Raw genomic sequence first — 19,490 nt, forward strand, 5'->3', positions numbered from 1 at the left:
TACAACCCAAAATGAAAACTAAATAATAAACAAATACATTTAGATAAACAGTATTTTACACACAGACCTCCTCTGTCTGTGCTAATGACTGTGAATATGTGTGAGATTAATGGGAGCACCGTCTCACATTTGCACCATTTTATGAGAAAAGGTAGATGTCATATTTCTGAGTTGTGGAAGCATCAGCAGAGAGGATTAACAATAGCTTAAAAAGCTTCATTTAATGTTTCTTTTTTTTTCCACTTTTCATTTAAAAAAAGACGGTGTGTTTTACGCTCCCCATATCTTGTCAAAGAGCTTAAAACTGAGGGTGAAAAGCAAATTCAAGAAAGCTGGTTCCCTGGTAATTGTCTCTTAAAAGTTTTTAAGGAGTGATGAGAGAAACTGTTGTTATTCAACTTTCCTTTATTCTGGAAAAAAATACAAATTTCTTCTCTTAGGTCAACAATCAAGTTTCTCTAAATGTTCAAAGCTAATTTTCAAATATTAAAAGGTAAAAGTAACATTTTATGTGAACTTCTCATTCAAAAACAAAGTCATATTTAATGGAAATTATGTTTATGAGCTATACATGTTTTTAAAAGAGTGAATAGTTTTTACCTGTGTTCTCCACTACATTTGCATTCTCTGGGTCTGAAGTCTTCACGATCAATGTGAGACCGCTGTCTGTTAACACGTCCATCAATACGTCTCAACGCTGCACCACCTATGCATCATTTTGACTGCCCCACCTGTTGAAAGAGAAGCATGAAGAGAAATGGGAAGAGACATGAGCACGGGGGGAATCATTTAAAGGTGACTTCCATGTGTCTAATGCAGAATAACATTGATGGCAGGGCATTACATTTCATTACAACAAAGACTGACACTAAACAAAGACAAACACAAAGTTGCGGTAATTGAACAAAAAGCTCCAAACATGATTGAGGCATCAAAGAGGCCCTTGGGGCAGCAAACAATCACTCATTTCTTCTCCATTTCACAGATTAATGTCTGAGATTAATCTAAACTTTGCCAACCAAGAAAGTACACAAAGAATCACAGCGAGGATCACTATGGCAACTGTATGCCATACTATCCTATTTTAAGCTTCATTTAACATTTATAGCAGAGTTGTTAACCTATGCGAACCTTACATAGGTGGCTCTGAGCATATTTGTTTATTGTAATTAGCTGGCTCCCTCCCTTTAGAGTGCCTTAGCAGCAAGAAAACCAGCCCAGCTCAAAGAGGAGAGATTAAAGAGAAGTGACTGAGGCGGTGAAAGCAAACTGTGACCACTGACAATACTTTTTATTGTAGCAAGAAGTGATGGTGAAAGTGGGGTTGGGATGATTGAGTGTACATGCGTGAGTGTGTGTGTGTGTGTGTGTGTGTGTGTGTGTGTGTGTGTGTGTGTGTGTGTGTGTGTGTGTGTGTGTGTGTGTGTGTGTGTGTGTGTGTGTGTGTGTGTGTGTGTGCGTGCGTGCACTGCGTACAATGTAATACAAAATGGTATGTTAAAGTAGCGTGAGGAGAGGTTGAAGTTTGTCAGCCTTTTGGAATCAGGTGGGAAAAGTAAAAGCATATTAATCTACTGTGATTGTAAAAGAATGATGACGATACAAGAGACTCTGGGCCGGTAAATGACGAACATTTGATATTGTGGCCTCCCGCCTGTTTTTGTTGTTTTCTTTTTTGTGCTCCTGCAGTCCTTCTCTGGAGGAGTGGTGCTGCCGGATGACAAATGAGCCAAGGGAGGGGATCTAATAACATGATCTCCTTGTGGTGTGAAAAGGGTGGCTGGGAGATTAAGACAGACGGCAGACAATAAGACAAAGGTACTGTGCGGCTGACTACAACCAAATGCCATCTCTTTCATCCTATTTCTTCTTGATGTCATTAGCTATTCACTGACCTGAGCAGGAGAGCTACCTGAAGGGAACCCCTGATTCAGCTTACAGTTGCAAACACACCAGCTCAGTGGGTAATTACCTCATGAGCCATCACATCTACTCATGTGTGCAGCAGGTACAGGGACCCTGTGGGTAGACCCAGCCAGAACCTGTCCTTCTCTTCAAAGGGAAGTGCTATTACACCTGAAGCCCAGGCTTAAGTGCACATTTACAGAGCTATGAAATGGTTTTGAGGTCATCTTATATCAATTCGACTCACTGAGAAATTCTGCGTCTGGCAAGAAACACATCCCAACAAAGCATGAATTGGAATTTGATATCCTTTTTGAACTGACCTAGGTGAGCAAAGCCTGGCCTGATCAATACAACTATCCTGGAAAATAGTGTAGTCTCAGTATCACCCTAGGCTGTGGCGACTAAGCAGCATGTCTCCAGCGTGGTTGTGACACAACACACAGCTGGGCTGCTGGTCAGGCTACAGAGGTACTGCTAGAGTTCAGCGCTGAGAGCTGCTTGTGGGTGTGGAGCAAGGTCTGTGTGTCTGTCTGTGTTTATGCTCAATTGCATGTGTGTTAGATAAAGCCCCAAGGCTGAGGATCCACAGCATCAACAACCACTGGCAGAAGCTGCACATACAATCACATGAAGAGAGAGAAAGAGAAAGAGGAAGAGGAAGAGAAAGAAAATTAAACACTTCCAACACCCCTCCTGCCAGCCAGCTCCAGTCCCTCAAATGTGTTTATTTTCCACGTTATTCATGATTTTCCTGCATGCTCCCCCTCTCCCTCCCTTTACCATCTCCACCACTCTGTCAAGACCTGACGAGAGGCCATTTCAATAATGAAGACGGACTAACTGCAATAGAGAGTGCACATAAATTGGAGCTACAGCCAACAAGCATGTCCAATTTGCCAAGCGGTTAAGCCTGATGTCTGGGTGCAGCTTTAAGAGAGCACTGTAGCTGCCGTCAACAGGTTTGCGCCGACCTGATTCATCCATCCACATCATTAATACTTCACAGAGGGCACCACCATTTAACTCTGCTGCAGGAAACTGCTCTTTAAACACCACACATTAGGGCACATAATCACTGTGCACTCATTTCTGTAGCGTTCAGCAGGTGTAGGAAAATGGCGAGTTCTTCTGACCCTTCCATTGTTCTTGCTTGTGGACTAAGGTCCTCTGCGCGATGTGAAACAGACATAGAGACAAAAAGCAGAGAGTGGAAAAAGCCAAACAGAATGATTAGGATTTGATTTATCCTTTTAAACCTTCCTCCACACACCATGTGTTAATGTGCAAGCTGGATAACAAGATAAGAACATGTTTACTCGCTTTATATAGAACTTATCAGCCTCACAATCTAATTCCTGCAAGCCTCTTCACGGGTCCGCGTTTCACTGCATTTCTCCTCGATTCAATTGCATTTCTCTGCAATGAAGCGGCAACAAGAGGGATAGCTGGAGTGCGATTGTGTATAATTGCCAAAAATACGAGGCAAGGTCCCACAGCAGTCGTATATGTAGGTACAAAGGGTCCATTGTGCCAACAGAGGGAGAGAGTCAGGGGCCAAGGAGTAGCTCCCCAACAGAGGAGCACTCAATGAGGGCATAGCGCCACAGGGAACACTGATCCAAACAGACAGCGCTGAAATGGCGACTCCTCTTTTCAGCACAGGTATACAGTTTCAGAGCAGGTTCAATGGCTGGCTGCAGACAGGCTGACTAACCTGCCTCACACGCAACTCGCAGAAATACTCTTGAGTTCACAGCAATACGTGGTAGGAGTACAGACAAGCACAAATCCAGTACAGACACGGGTGCAGAGTAATACATACAGCATTAACCTACTGTATTCACAGACATATTAGTGGTTTTGAATCTGTCGTTTATCTTTGAGGAGTTTCTGAATCTGCAAGACAGTCGGAGCTATACTATGAGTAACAGTGAGGATCTGAGCTCCTTTTGATAGAAGTAAAGACTCTTTAATGTTGAGTACATTGTTTTCATTCCCAGGTTTGACCTCTTAATTTAACCTGCCCAACTATTATCCATCTTCATCTTCCTCTGTTTTTCTCTCTCTATTGAATGGTCAGCAGGCCCCCTCACAGCTGATATGTCAGAGCTCTCCTGTGCTGAGAGGTCCGGACACGCTGAGCCAACCTCAAAGATGCTTTCCCTGTCAGTGGACAACAGATCAAACACTTTCCATCAACTCACGTCGCTTTATGTCTCCTGATAAATGTTCCACATGAGCACATCGTAAAAGACCATCGCCGACCACCTGCTGACCGTCAACATGTACGTACGTTGTGTGCCTGCATGAGTGGAATTAACAAGTGAGTTGTCAGTGTTTGTAAGTAGAGTTGGTCGATATGACTGTAATCAATTATAATTTTGCGCAAATTACAATAAGGGACGCATCGGAAATATATTTAAAAAAAAACAATCAGACCAACCTCTTCACAGACAAGACCTTACACCTATTATTATTATTATTATTATTATTATTATTATTATTATTATTTGGCCTCTGGGGCCTGTGTAAAAGGCTGTATGAGCAAGACTGACATACTAGCCTACATCTTATCGCTTCATAAAACAGTATTCACAAGAACGTATGTTTGTGTCCAATATTCAGCTCTGTTTTTCTCACAAGCAACTCCTGAGGGAAATATCTGGCTCTTTAGGTGCTAAATGCTCCTCTGTGTTCACGAGCCTGTAGCTAGCTTTACTTGCTGTTTGGTACTGAAGGAAAAAATGAGTTACAAAGCTCTATAGAGCCGAGAGGAGGTGCAGAGTTGACTGACAATTCTCTGTTGGGTACATCACTACAGCCCTTTCCACATAAGTAGTCATGTTAAGATATTGATTATATCAGCTATTATAATATTTATGATCACAATTTGCTCAGAATCAATTATCTTAACAAATTTAGAACCACATTTCTTAAAAGAACACAATTCAACTTAAAGTCAATACAGTGAACCCTCGCTATAACGCGGTTCACCTTTCACGGTCTCGCTGCTTCACGGATTTGCATCGTGCATTGAAATCACATTACGACTATATGTAACGTAGATATATTTAATGTCCAGTTCTATCTATTTCAATTGTAAAATAAAGGTTACTACTTCACGGATTTCGCCTATCACGGTTTCTATTTGGAACGTAACCCCCGCGAAAAACGAGGGTTCACTGTACACCATAACAATGAATTAATTATTACTAACATCAACCTTATTACTTGGGTTTCTCTATTTCAAGAAAAATTTAAACTTTATCGAAAGATACGCAAACTTTCAAAAAGCTGCCACATATGCTCAACAACAGCAGCATCTGACAGAGTTGGTGTGTCAGGGCTGTAGGAGATGCTGATGCACCATATGCTTCCTGATTTGAGCCCATTTTTCCTCCAGCTAACTCTCAACACGAAGCTCAGACTGACTAACTTTGTCATGAAGATTCATTGTCAGGTAATGTCTGTGCTGCAGCTGAGGACAAATCTCAAATGATTTTGTCTCTGACACATGAAGAGAGAATGAGAGAATAAAATCATTCCTTATCTATCTATCTTAATTCAATGGTGTCTCCTACATGTGCCTCTGCTTCTGCACACCTTCTCTGTCAGCTGTTTGGTGCTGCACTTGATCCAACATCCTCACCTGAAATCCCTGACATGGCCACGGTGATGGCAGAGATACAGCATCTGCTTTAGATAATCATTGTCAATCACAGGCTGCTGAAGAGCCCAGGAAGCATCTGATAGCTGAAGATTCACTATGAATCAGGATTATAGAGCTGGATCTTTATCAGTGCAGCAGAACCTGCAGATACAGATCGACACAACTGTAACTATTGTTACCTCTGAGGCCTCGGCCTCCTTCTAACCCTCTGAACGTATGTCTAAATCCAGCTTTTCTCAGGGGACTGATTAGTCCATTAATATTCAGTTCCTAATGGGATCGTAGGACTGCTGAGATGTGGAAGATGAGTGACACGTACGGCACTATTTAATTCTAGAGACACATTCATTTCAACTACTATATTTATCTTTTCAGTTTTAGGTTTATTTAAAGGAACATTTCACCACTTTTTGCTGATTCCTCTGGCTGGTGTGAAGGCCATTTAGTTTTTCATGTAATAAGTTGCAACTTGCAGTAAATCACAGACTGTATATAAGAGTCACCGTAGCCTCTGGGTCTGAAATGTAAAGCCAGTGTTGAGGTGCCTTACAATGCAATACCACTTAGGGCCACTAGTGGCTTGCTAATAAACTCTGGCTCCATAGACTTTCATTCAAAAAGCGTCAACATGTCTCACGAACGACAAAGTCAGTACAAATTTTCTCCAGGTCATTATGGTGTCATTTGTTAAATTCACTCTTTCTGATCAGTGTCTGCTGGTCCTTATGAGAATAATTCCATTATTAAGTAGATATTAAGCCTCAAAGAGCTATGTTTGGGGGCGTGCCTCGTTTGATTGACATGCTTGGAGGGTGCAGATAGGTTGCCGTTATAGGTGGGTGGGGATTGTGTCCTCGGGTTCAAATCCACCCTCTTCTCCTGCTCTAACTCCCTCTCCCAAATCTGGTCACTCCTGCCTCAAAAAAAAAAAAAAAACTCCGAATTGCTAGACTCAAGGCTTCAAAACGGCAGCTAACAAACCAACAATGACGTCGCGGTGGGTTGCCACTTGTGTTTAACTCAGTTTCCAAACACAAATTGCTTTTAAAAACATGAATAAGGACACTGTGCCTTGGTTCAACATAATATTCCTGTAAATAACTGTGAACAAAAGGCTTCTTGTGTCCTTAATACACTCGGCAAGTAAGATCTAGTCTCAGGATGATCAGACAAGTATGAACTACAATGAAGTTTATTTCTGTTAAAGTCATTACAGGACAAATTGCATAAAAAGTGTTCATTCAATTCTATCCACGCTGAAAATACAGCAACATTAACACCTTATTGTCGTACTGCTCCTACTATTGTATTTCATTCCAAGCTGTTTGTTATTTTGTCTTTATAAATTCAGTAATAATGACACAAAGACACCACAAAGACACAAAGACACCACTGCATTAAATGAGATGATATTATCCATGTGTGTTTTACAGGTCTCTACAGTATTGTGTCATTAATACTCCAATTTAGATTTGTGTGTGTACGCTACTAAATATCTAACAGATAAAAACGTAATTTCCTATATGGCATCGTTTTCAAAAATGAGATAAGGTTTTCTTTAAACACAAGAAAATGTATTTAAAATAACTGAAGTTATTTAAACATGATACATTAATATAATTCATCAATGCCCATTGCATTGCTCCATATTTAAGGAGGCATTCTACCATGACATGGTGATATTTCATATAAATTGTAAACTGTCATGGAAAAATATATATATACTTTCTGACAGAAGGTGATGGCAGATAAATGCATTAAATTAGTCATTGTCATTCTTAGCATTACAGTACATATATGCAGACATAACATTCAAATAATAATAAACTATTCAAGTTTATTTAGTTTTCTTTATGCAATGCAAATACAACAGACAGTGTATGATATATAACTTTTACATGGTTATATATTCACTGTTCCTCTTTGTTTATCTTTTGCACAACCTGAGCTTTTTCACAGTGAGGAGATGAAAGTAAGAGATAAAAGGGGGGAAAAATAAGCAGAGGGAAGGTCAAGAGTCAGGTGAGAGACAGTCGATTACAATACATCACTGCGTGCCTCCTGAGACTGCTGCTGCATGTGTTTACAATGCTGCTTCATTGATACGTATATGTACAGATGATCAGTCAGAACAAGGCTATCGCTTTAAACAACAAAAAAAGGAAAGGGGACCTGCTGGTGAATGGCAGAGAGAAGAATGGCAATAAGGCATGCAGTGTGCGAGGTGTTAAAAGTTGATTAGGTTGTTAAAGGTCACATAGTCAGGCCTCATCAGCTGTCCCAATGGAGCACAAGAAGCAGCTTAGAGCCTCAGCACTGCAGCTAATGAGACAGAAGCAATGGCATCATCACTAACATATGGATATATCCAACTCCCATGTACAGCAATCCTCTGATGGTATATGAGAGTGCACGGCAGTACCCAGTTAATGTGATGACATTAACAAAAAAGCACCTCGACTAGCCTGAGGTTGTTATAACAAGCCAGAAATTGGAAATGTACTGTATGTTTGAAAATGCTAATACACGCAAAGCACACACATGCACACGCGCACAGACACACGCGGGCCAGCGCACCATAAACTTTCACATTACAGCTTTATTTGCTCATTTGAGCAAATCTGTGTTTGGTCCACCCACTGCTCTTGATGGGTCAGTCTTATGAAACGATTGCTTATTTAATGAGGCTCTGCATACAAGCGGCTCTGTGCACAAGCTCACACACACTCATTACATACACAGTGCTCCCACTCAGTACAGTTAAAAAGATGCTGATGTATGAGTAACTGCTGATAAATACAGAAGATGCATCCACCCCCCAGAAACACAGAGCCAAAACTAACAATCATGACCAGCCCTTCGAACTCCTGGCTGATACACACAAAGCCATGCACTTACACACATGCTCTGCATGCATCAAATAATCTTTACTGCCACAGCCAAAAAAAAAAGAAAAATGGTCAGACATCAGCGATGCCATTATCATATTTCCAACAGGTGCATTTATTAAAATTACGCTTAATTTGCTTTCTTGAAACTAAATCAGGATGGGGGGCACTGGGGGCCGTTCCATCGCAGGGATCAGTGCTAATACAATGGCATAATGTCCTGCAGGTTTACATGCCTGCAAATGCACTCTGTCAATGCCTGTTTCTGCCACAACAATTCCTGTCAGAAACATTATTGGCTGATGTGATCAATATTTTGTATTACTACCACTTTGTTCTACCTCTCTCACATAAGCTCTAGAATACTAGACATTTATGCAGTTTTCAGGGCCACTGCCTTTCTTTTCTTCACAAGTGAGCTTAAGTGTTGCTGTGTACATGTCTGTGTGTTCCTTGCTATAAATGAACTTGTGTTGTATAGCTGCGTGTCTGACCGTGCAGGAGTGTGTGTAGTATGGCTCTGTTCGATCTTGCATGTACACTGTGTGTGCATGTCGAGCACATATGCCGCGCACGTCTGTTCGTGTAAGACATTAAAGTTAGAGTCCTTCATAATGAGAAGCCCTTAAAGGTGAAGCTGGATCACAGGAACAGGGCATCAGAAGAAGTGATGATTGTCGCTATGGTGCTGGTTTCTATGGGAGGCAATCACAGCTGAGGGAAGAAAAAAACAGCACATGTAGCAACACAGAGATATACTGTACCCATTGTAATTCAGCATCTGCAAGAACAGACCTGCCTACAGCGGAGATGGTGAAAGAAGCAAAATCACACTCAATATGAGTGTTGGCTACAACTGCCAAGAATGGCTAATCAATAGAACAGTGCACCTATGGGAGACATGTTCCATTAAGTCTGTGGGTCAATGTGTTTGCCAGCAGATAGCACTGGTTTATTTTCCCTGATTCTTGTCCCCATCCCAATACCCCACATGCTTGATTAGCTGCCCTGCTTGGCTCCATTGATGTGTATCAGTGATCAGCCCTGGATTCCTATCAGTCAGTGAATCTCAGAAGGCACAGGGTTGAACACATAAGACCTGTGACCTCTGGCCTCTGACCCAGGATGGCCCTCAGTTAATTAGGTGTGTGGTTACCAAACATCTGCTCCACTTGCACCATTACTCCGCTGTCTGAAATCACAGACACAAATACTATTAGTGAGTTATGATGCAGAGGTGGGTTAAATATTGAGCGATGTAGCGAAAAGACAAAAAGCTGCAGACAAATTCCAACTATCCAATATGTTATTGGCTGGTTTAACGAGCGGGTGGGTTCAATTTTTACATAATTTGCGCTTTGCTTGATGTTTTCTTTTTTTGTCAGCAGCAAGATGTTTTGTCAGCACGCACATGTCATTACTACACAGACTGACAAACAGAATGTGAGAATGTGCACGTAAAACAAGAGCCAGTAATTAATGAAATGACCTCTGAATGCTTCACCTGCAGCAACCCCCTCTCATCAGAGCCACACACACACACACACACACACACACACACACACACACACACACACACACACACACACACACACACACACACACACACACACACACACACACACACACACACACACACACACACATACTAGAACAGAATGGCTGTCACTAGCTGCTGGAACCTGCCAATTATTCTGTACTTTACTGGACCCTCGCTGCATCAGAGGTGTGATTGGAATAACAACCATCCTCCGAACTACGCAATTCTCCGTTCCCTGTAGGGCAGCATGGAACCGGCAGGGGAAGACGGGAGGGAGCGTGACGAGATGGTAGCAATGATGAGGAAGAGGAAGCATACCAGACAGAGGAAGAGGAGAGGGAGGAAAGGCAAAAAGCTAAGGATTACATGATGAAGGAGAGGAAGGGGAGGAGAGGGGAAGAAGTCAAAGCCGGGGCTCCCTGGCAACATGCAGAGGCAGAGGCAGTGTGAGAGTGAGTGCTGTCTGAGTGACACTCACTCTCATATCCCCCCCTCTGGGGAAATAACCCCCTTAATCCAGCATGCTCTTTCAGATAGACAAGATCCCCCTTCACGCTCCTCCTTGTGATTCAAATACCAAGGATGAGGGCTGGAAATCGAATAGACAACAATGTGACATGGCGCAACTACAGAAAGACATCAATGTCCCTATCTCCTCCTCTCCGGCAGCTGTCTCGCTGCCACAGAGAAAGGTACAAAGTCATTGGTTACCATCAGAGGAAGTGGCCTGCTATTGGCTCGTTTGATGGGAGGTGGCATAACATTGCACAATAACACAGTCAGGTGCCTTTTACTGCAATTACCTGATTTTTACAAAGGAAAAGAAACCATATTTTATGTTAAATCATCTGTGCATTTATATTACAGTAATTAAATTTGTCTAAAAGCACTGGCCTAAATAAGGAGCTCCTTTGCCTTTAGTTTCTGAGAATCAACTACTATATAATTCCTTCTGGTTTTAATGCCAAGTCCCTGTAAGTAATATCCTCTCCTATAAGCACACACAATGTGACAAACATTCAGAGACCGAGTTAATTAACGGAACACATCACTGGATGGACCACGGAATCAATAAAGTCAAGGCGGGCCCAGTCGCAGCAGGCCGAGCGGCAGGACCCGCCAACCACACAGCCTTTTCAGTGCGAACCGAGGGAGGTCTTTTTCTCTCCATACTGGTAAATCACTCTACAGCCAGGCTGCTTGGTACACAGAGCGAACTGCGGAGCTAGGCCGACACAGTGTGATATTATATTAGCATTACAAAGGCTTTCCCACCATCTGTGACACACTGTGGAAAAAAAAAAAAAAAAAATCACTTTTCTGTTTCCAAGCCCCGAGTGCTGATGTTTCCATAGGTTCTGTGAGGAAGGCTGATGGGAGTGTGGCTGGGAATGACAAAGGAAAAATGCATTTATTACAGCCTCTCTGACACGTGCAGTTCACCTCCAGTACAGTATATACAGTACGCACGACACCTTCAAAGCCTCGCAGTTATTCAAAGCCTTTTAACTTCGGCTCAGGGTAAACAAATATGGTTATTCACAGCCATTACAAACCTACTAATACTGCATACGGTGGGTTTCAACTCTGATTCAAAGAGATAAGCCGGGTTTATGATCATTTCCAGCATTGCGTGTATACAAAAAAAAAAAAAAAAAAAAAAAAAAAAGTGCTATGTTCTCCTCAGTGAGAGCAGATAGAGTTCTGTGCTTCACTCAGCAGCCTAGGGGAATGAATAGACTTGGCTCGTCCATACAGCTCTCCTTGCTTTCCACTGTAGCCTGTTGTCACTAGCCCCTGGTCGTACGCCAGTCGCCTACTTGGCAGTGAGAGGTGCTGTACAAAGCAACTGGCAGGTCTGGTAAATAATGCTGATGGAGTGTGATAGAGAGAGAAGCATCTCCTTTATTCCACACAGCTACTCTTTCTGTTTCAGCAGGGAGAGAGGGGGGACAAATGCTGCCTGTTTTTTTTCTTCTTCTTCCAATCTATTTGACTGGAGAAGCAGGAAAAAAAAACCCGACCTACCTAGCTCCTCTTTGTGTTATCTTTCATTATGTTTACCAGCTTAAGAAAAACCAATAGCCTTCAGCCAATAGCTTACCAGAATACCCAGCACTGCAGAGCAGACAACCTGCCAACAGCTGGGATTTACAGTTGAAACTTCATGCATACAATTACACAGATGAAGGAGGGACAAGTGGACAATAGCAATGCAGCGTTGAGGGGAAACACTCATCCAGGCAATCATGCAAAGCCCTCTACTTAGACAGTGAAACTGGAAAGAGGGAGAGCGAGAGAGACACATGATTATCACACACTGTATGACTGACTCCATAGTTCAAGCTTCAGCATCATCACAGAAACATGATCGCCCTCCGGTGAGACTGCTGACTCTTCCTCAACAATGCTATCTGAATTAGGGGAGCATGAATGTAAAAGCAACTTTAAGTTCAGCCACAGTGTGAAAGAGCTCTGCAGGACATTTGCGTGCACTGTTGATGGAGTTTGTGTGTCTGCCTTTATGCATGTTGGGGCTCCGGCAGAGCTGAATATGGACCAGAAATACCCGATTCACATTATTCCCATTCACTAAATTATCACCTTAACATCAGTGCTCTCTGTGAAAAGAGATGATGGAAAGGTGCAGCTTAACGGAAGCTAAATGTAGATGCATACAAAGGCAAAAGACTCATGAACACTTATCATTGGAAAGAAAAAACCCTGTAAATGACAGCTCATGATCCCATATAGAGGCTCTGCACCAACTGTAGCCCACATCCATGAATGAATACACTGCACGTGTCATCTGATGTGGATATAAACTGGGAGTATTACTGCATATAAAGAGCATATATGGCTCAGTGGCAGTATATAAAACCACTCATACCGGTGGAAATGCAAAGGGTCAATGAGGTTTTCCAGCCCTTTGTCCTTTTTCCTGTCACTGAGCCTCATTATGAAAACACCTGTAGATGCATGCAATAGCCTCCCTTTCACTAAGTGTAATTTGCATTAGCATATGGCCCAGAATATCCAGCTTGGTGAAGCAGTCAGGAAGACAGCCTGGTGAGAGCGGAGGTAGCAGGGTTAGCTCTCTTGTCAAAACCAATATCCACCTCTTGAAGACTAGACTGGGGAGAGGCAGCCAAAATCATCTGCATAAAGGAGAGGCACTAAAATCACCTCTCATAAAATACGACAGGGGAGCCAGCTCACACTGGTTAAAGCATGATGAAAGGAATGGAATCCAGCACAGCTCCCTGTCTGTGGATAATCAAACAACCCTGGCGCTAAAAGCATGGCATTCAAATTCAATTGTAAAAGCTGCTGCTGTCTGAGGAAGAAAAAAAAAAAAGACGTGAGAGAAAAATACATTCCTGTTGTTTTGAACTCTGTGGGAGCTTAAAAGATGTGTTTTATAATGCCTCCCATTAGAAATAAAAACACAAACCCTAAAACAAGAAAAATAGTTAACAGTAGACTTGGTATATGGTGAGATGCAGGAATGCAGTGGTAATTGTGTCAAATGGTGACTGATTGGTAATGCAATGAAAACAATAAAGATTTATTAAAGTGCAGGCAGCAGCGTGATCTCCTGATATCTTCAAGCCGCAGCATGACAGCCACATCTAATCCCCAAGGGAACAGCACTACATATTAACTGGCAGACAATGACAATATATCACAGGGATTGTCAATGCACGAGATATTCTTGTTGCTACAAACTGATCACCTTGTACGGTTGGAGTGTCAGAGAGCAGACAAAGAAGAGCTTTAATCCTTAAAATGTAAGTGTTGAAATAAATCGGGGTAAAATAATATATATATGTTATATGTATATATACATCAGTACACATCAAAGAGCTGTGCACGATCCCTGACACGACAGCAGTCTTTTACACTTGGACTGCAATGTAGTGGTGCGCCAAAACAGCCGAGGCAACAGAGAGTGCGTATGAATGCCTTATTACAGCGTGTGAAGTGGAGCTGGGAGCAGGGAGGGAGTGGGGAATGTCTCAGTGACAGAGGCAAAGGCTGATGAAAGCCCTGCACAGAGCAGTTGAAAGCACAGACACATGACACAGCTCATAACTGCTCACCATCCAGGACAGGATCGCATTCATGTAGCCCTCACCATCATGTATATTTAAACACACGCAGCTCCAGTTCAATTTCAGCTCAAAACGTTTACTTTTGCAACACACACACACACACACACACACACACACACACACACACACACACACACACACACACACACACACACACACACACACACACACACACACACACACACGTATAAATACATATCACAAATCAGGGCGAGCCTCTTGCAGAAGCCGCGGATGACCCCAACAGGGAGAACATTTTCTTTACGTCATTTTTTATTACATTTTAATTAGGAGAAAAACTGAGCAGGCTGTAGTGGCCCTGACACATTAAGACTGTGCGATCTCACACATGGTGTATCTTCAAGGCCCTTGGTGTGTTTGTGTACGGGTGTCAATGTGAGAAAGTGTGTGGGTGTGTTTGCTTGACTATATCTTTGTGTTAGAGAAAAAGGGAATGACGCGATGATGAGAACGACTGAGCGAGAAGGAGAGAAAGAATATGGACAGGAGGGCTGAGAGTAAATGAGAGACAGAAAACGTGGTGGTGGTGGTGGTGGTGGTGGTGGTGGTGATGATGGCGGCGATGGTGGTGGGTTGGAGGGATAGGGGGGGCTGTGTGAGCCTAGGGGGTAGGTAAGATTACAGATGTACACACAATGTTCTGGAGCACAGGCCAAGGGCTGAATAACAGAGTGTTGCTGTTTCTCCAGAGCTGCTTGCTGCAGCTCACTCTGTGCCTTGTTCTGCTCAATGCCCTGGGCAGCCATTCAGAAACGCTCCCCGAGTAGCAGCACGGATTGACTCTCATATCCCAAATAACAGAGTTCCTCTAACAGAACGGCTCTGTTGCTGATGAGCCCTCAGAAAAACAGGCAGAGTAGAGAAATTCAAGAAGGCACATGTTTTTCTTCACTGTGATATTATTTACATTTATGTTTGCTAGCAGCCAGCCCTTCCAAAAGCATTTCCACCTGGCTCTTCTGTTATTTATGCATATTTACATTAAAAACTTCTAGTGTTCCAGATGTTCAAATGTCGGGCAGTAGGTAGGTGAGCCTCCTTTCATTATCATTATAGCCCGATTAAGATGATACTACAAATACCTCAACTGTCATGTAAACATCCAGGCTCATGTTAGTCAAATTAAGGTAGAAAATAATCTGATTACCCTGGATTAGCTGTCAATTACTGGGACATGTATAGAGCTTAGTCTAACTTCCAGTCTATGATCTGATTCTGCACACGATGGTGTGTGTGTACACACAAACCTTAGATTAGGTGAGAAAAGTGGTAGCATAAATTCATCAATGTAGAAACAATAAACAACAACAACGATCCTCCTTTTCCCATTAAATTTGTGCCACTAATAAAATACCACAAACCTTTCCATCACCAAACCTGATCATTAAAAAAATAATGTAAACTGTGGTTACTGTGGCATATAATTCGTTTATATTCTGCAAATAAATATAGACTGCCTTACTATTGCATTTTGAATACAGCATGTAGTGGCGATAGATAGAGAAAACAAGGTGTAAACATTGTTGTCACTGTGGCTGTTTCAATCTGACAGTGAAGTACTTTGCAAGGATAAAAGGTACAAATTGTGTACAGTGTTTTCTCAGGGTGATATTTAGAGGAGTGGTAGCGATATCATTACATGTCTTGTGCATGTTGCACTTATGAAAACAATATTGTACTTGTTTTTGTTGAGTTCCTTTTTATGATCTTCCATTCATCTCCTATTTGCTCACAATTTTTCTGACAAAGAAAAAGCTGCAGGAAAACGCACCTCTAGTCTGGCGAAGCACCGGTTCGCAGACAGACAGGGGGAAAAAAAGAGAAGCGGCAAACTCATTACACTGATGCAATTATTTACTTTTACTTGGAGCAATCAACATTTCAGCAACCGGTTACCTGGCATTTATACTAACTAGAACAGGTGTTTCGAATCAGGGCAATCAGCCTGAGGCCAATTCAGGAAAAAGCTTGAAACAAAAGTTCCACATATCAAAACACCTGAAACTAAACGTACCCTTTTGCTCATTTGAATGTAAGATCATTTCTTTTCTTTTTTTTGCTAGTTTGTATTTACCAATTAGGTGAATATATATATATATTTTTTTACTCATCTTATACATGTTACATTTTCCTGAAGTCTCGATAAGTTGAAATACATAAGCATATTTGTGTAATGTATAATTGTTGGTCGACATCTAGCAAAATATCCATACAATTAAAAATGTCAAGTTACATTTCAAGTCAAAACTGGAGCCTGTTACAACATGGATGAAGTTGTGTTTAGGAGGGGCGTGTCAGCAGGCCTGTGGCACAGAAAAGAAAAGTGACAAATAAAGAAAGAAAACAACAGAACAGTCAGTACTTGCTCCAAAACAAAAATTATATCGAGAAGCATCTGAGCAGCCTCACTTCTACCTGACTGATAATGTCAGTGTCAACGAGTAAGCAACAGTTCTGAAGAGTTTCAAGGTAGAGAGCCTTTGTCATTTTAGAGCATGAATTAAAGTGCAGAGTGACACATTTAAAGTCATGCAGTATTAGTCCCTGCGCAGGCATGACATAGTCGTGTTTCATCCCTCTGTTATTTTAAGTTAACACAAAGCTGAAGAGCAATTTTCATGGCATTCACTAGTAGAAGTGCACATGCAAACCCATCCAAAAACCCATGGACAAGTTTTATTAAGCCTTTATAGTAAATTCTTTATTTAGTGCATGCTGAGAATTGTTTTTATTAGATGACGGGAAAGTCCGGCGAGGTGTGCGCAGCAATCAGGTGGCAGCAGGACTAACAAAACAACATAAATCTGTTTCTTTCCTGCAAACCACAGCAATGAGTTATTCCTCAAGTTCAGTCTGTGCAAATAACAAGCAGTACTCAAGGTGTCACAATGAAAACGTCAGGATATTTCTTTCTCAAACAAACAATGCCTCTCAAGCACTATTTCTTCAGGAAAACCAAAGTAATATTTTACAACATAAGAATAAGATTGTTGTAGTAGAAATGCAATCATGTAAATTGCTCCAGTAAAACAGGCAATTGCCCTCGCACAGAACATGGATGGAGCTGTTGCATGTTGTGTTGTCATTGCCATTATGTAATTGGGTGGGCATAAGTGGAGTTGATTTGTACTGTCACGTACTGTATGTTTTATTATGGGGCCTGAAAGAATAACTGCTGTGATACAGCAGCTAATGGGAAGCTAAATATGCTAACAAACAAACAGAATATCATTATAGGACATACTGACTGCATATTCATAATTTCAACTACAAACAGAAAACTGTGCAGGCTTCCCGGTCTTTTAAAATAGCTTACTGTACATTATTACATATGAAAGCGAATGTCATGTGACCTTGAATACATATGTAGAATTCTGTATATTCCTCAACATGGACCGTCATGAGAGGAGCTGATTTGATTGCCAGTTATTAGCTGTTCTGATAAATCCTAACAATATAATCGGGTTGCAGCCCCTTTGTCAGATTGTACAGCAGTGATCACTGGTCATCACATATTTAAACCACCCCTGTGACTACCTGGAGCCTGCACTTGATTATGTTTCAACCCAGTTTGAAAAAAAAATAATAATAATAATATTGGGAGGAAAAAAAACATTCAGCTGATCAGTTCTTGATTGAGCATCCTGTATGCTGTCATTTTTGTACCTAAATCAGTTTCTACTTCAGGGGACTGCATGTTACAATATGTAAAATGTTTTCTGTTTCCTCTAACTGCTTCAGGATTTTTTTAAGTGATCTGACAAAGGAGCCTCACAACCGCCGACCTGTGGGGCCCACTCTGATCATGAATATTCACGACTGCCCTAATGATATCACACAGACCTTGAATGTTACTCAGTTTAGTTTTGCAAAGTCAGAGACTTTGATACCTAATTATCTTGGGTCAAAACATTAATGTTAATGCCACAACGTCAATTTAAATGACCAGAAAGAAAAGAGTGCTTAATATGACAGCAGTTAAATTACTCATTATATTTCATTTAGTAAGTTGTTTTCTTAGCATGTATTTAACATAGGACAATCAACTTCATATACATGTGCACATTAAAGGCATTAAATCTGCTTCTTTGGTGAAAAAACACAGTTTTCTTCCTCCAGTCAAAGTGATCAATTAATTTGGGATAAACAACATTTGCCAATTCTCCAAACGGCTCAACATCCATGAAGTTATTTCCCACTGCTGCTTCGCTTTGGTGTGAAATGATGAACATGCATTACAAGAATGTAATTATAATAATAAAGGCTCATTATATGATTAACAAATTATTACTAGATTAATCATAGATTCCTCAACCAAAAATTTCAATAATATTTTAGATCAGCTGCACAAGTAAAACTACACCAGCAAAGACTTGATTCAACAAGATTTTAGGGAGTTGAAGATTCAGTTTGTTACATTTTCAGTGGAAAAAAAATTCGACAGAGTTGTTTCACTCTGCCCAGACGGGCACGTCAGTTTTGTAGTGTCAACTGCGGAGCAACAACTTTCAATGACATAAAAGCTAACAGTTCCAATTAGATTATTGAAAGGACAGAATAATGATAAAGTTCTCGTGTGCAAATTATGGAACTGTAGCTGCGTATCGTACAGAGAATGTGAAGAGTGAGGAAGAGGGACACGAGCAGTCTGAGGTCAAACGCAGGTGGAGCCGGTGTTCATTATCTTGTGACAGATCTCGGTTTGCATGTGAAACTGAGGAGAAACTGACGCAAACCACCGTTTTGAAGTGTCCGCTTTCATCATCTATATTGGCATCTTACCTCTGAAACCTCAAGCCAATTGTTACTGCCTGCACATTATACATTATTTAAACTAACTTTAAATTTATTTTTTTAATTTTTTTATTAAGACCAATATTTCTGTGAAAAAAGTAACATATCTATTGTTTTTGTTTCAAAACCAGCTAATTAACGAGTTACAGAGCTGAAAACGGACTGTAAAATCGACTGTAAAGTCAGTCACCCTCAGTTTTTCTTCCATCAAATATGTTTCAGTTACATTAGCAGTTTTCTATTTAACTAACTGTATTTATAGTAAGTTTATAGTTTTTTTTTTACAAGGAAAACTGTTTTAATCTGTTTACGATGAAACTTTTGTTACAAAGTCTATCACAGATCTCAACATGCTAAAATCCTAAAATAATATCATGATATTTCTGTGATGACGATATTCTTGATGATATAACAAAATACAAAAAAAATATTATTTCTCAGTTCTTTAGTTTGTAAACAACAACAGCAACTCGGAGTGAGATTCAGATTCTGTAATAAAATATAGCTGCTTTTAAAAATTACACATATTGTACATCATACGATTCTGCAAGTAT

At 41.0% G+C, this 19,490-nt stretch overlaps 1 protein-coding gene across 2 annotated transcripts in view; it reads right to left on the reverse strand.

Moving 5' to 3' along the window:
• Positions 1-19,490, reverse strand: part of nexmifb (neurite extension and migration factor b) — a 52,342-nt gene that overhangs the window by 11,625 nt on the left and 21,227 nt on the right. For both annotated transcript variants that reach the window (XM_069697031.1, XM_069697030.1), the window contains exon 2: positions 601-731. In XM_069697031.1, coding sequence (XP_069553132.1) covers positions 601-682 — 82 coding nt within the window. In that variant the 5' untranslated portion in view covers positions 683-731. The remainder of the gene's footprint in view (positions 1-600; positions 732-19,490) is intronic.

Source organism: Brachyistius frenatus, unplaced genomic scaffold, assembly GCF_029030835.1.
Source record: "Brachyistius frenatus isolate BFR_SWC_R1_liver_20210118 unplaced genomic scaffold, ASM2903083v1 Contig_22, whole genome shotgun sequence".
NCBI lineage: Eukaryota > Metazoa > Chordata > Actinopteri > Embiotocidae > Brachyistius > Brachyistius frenatus.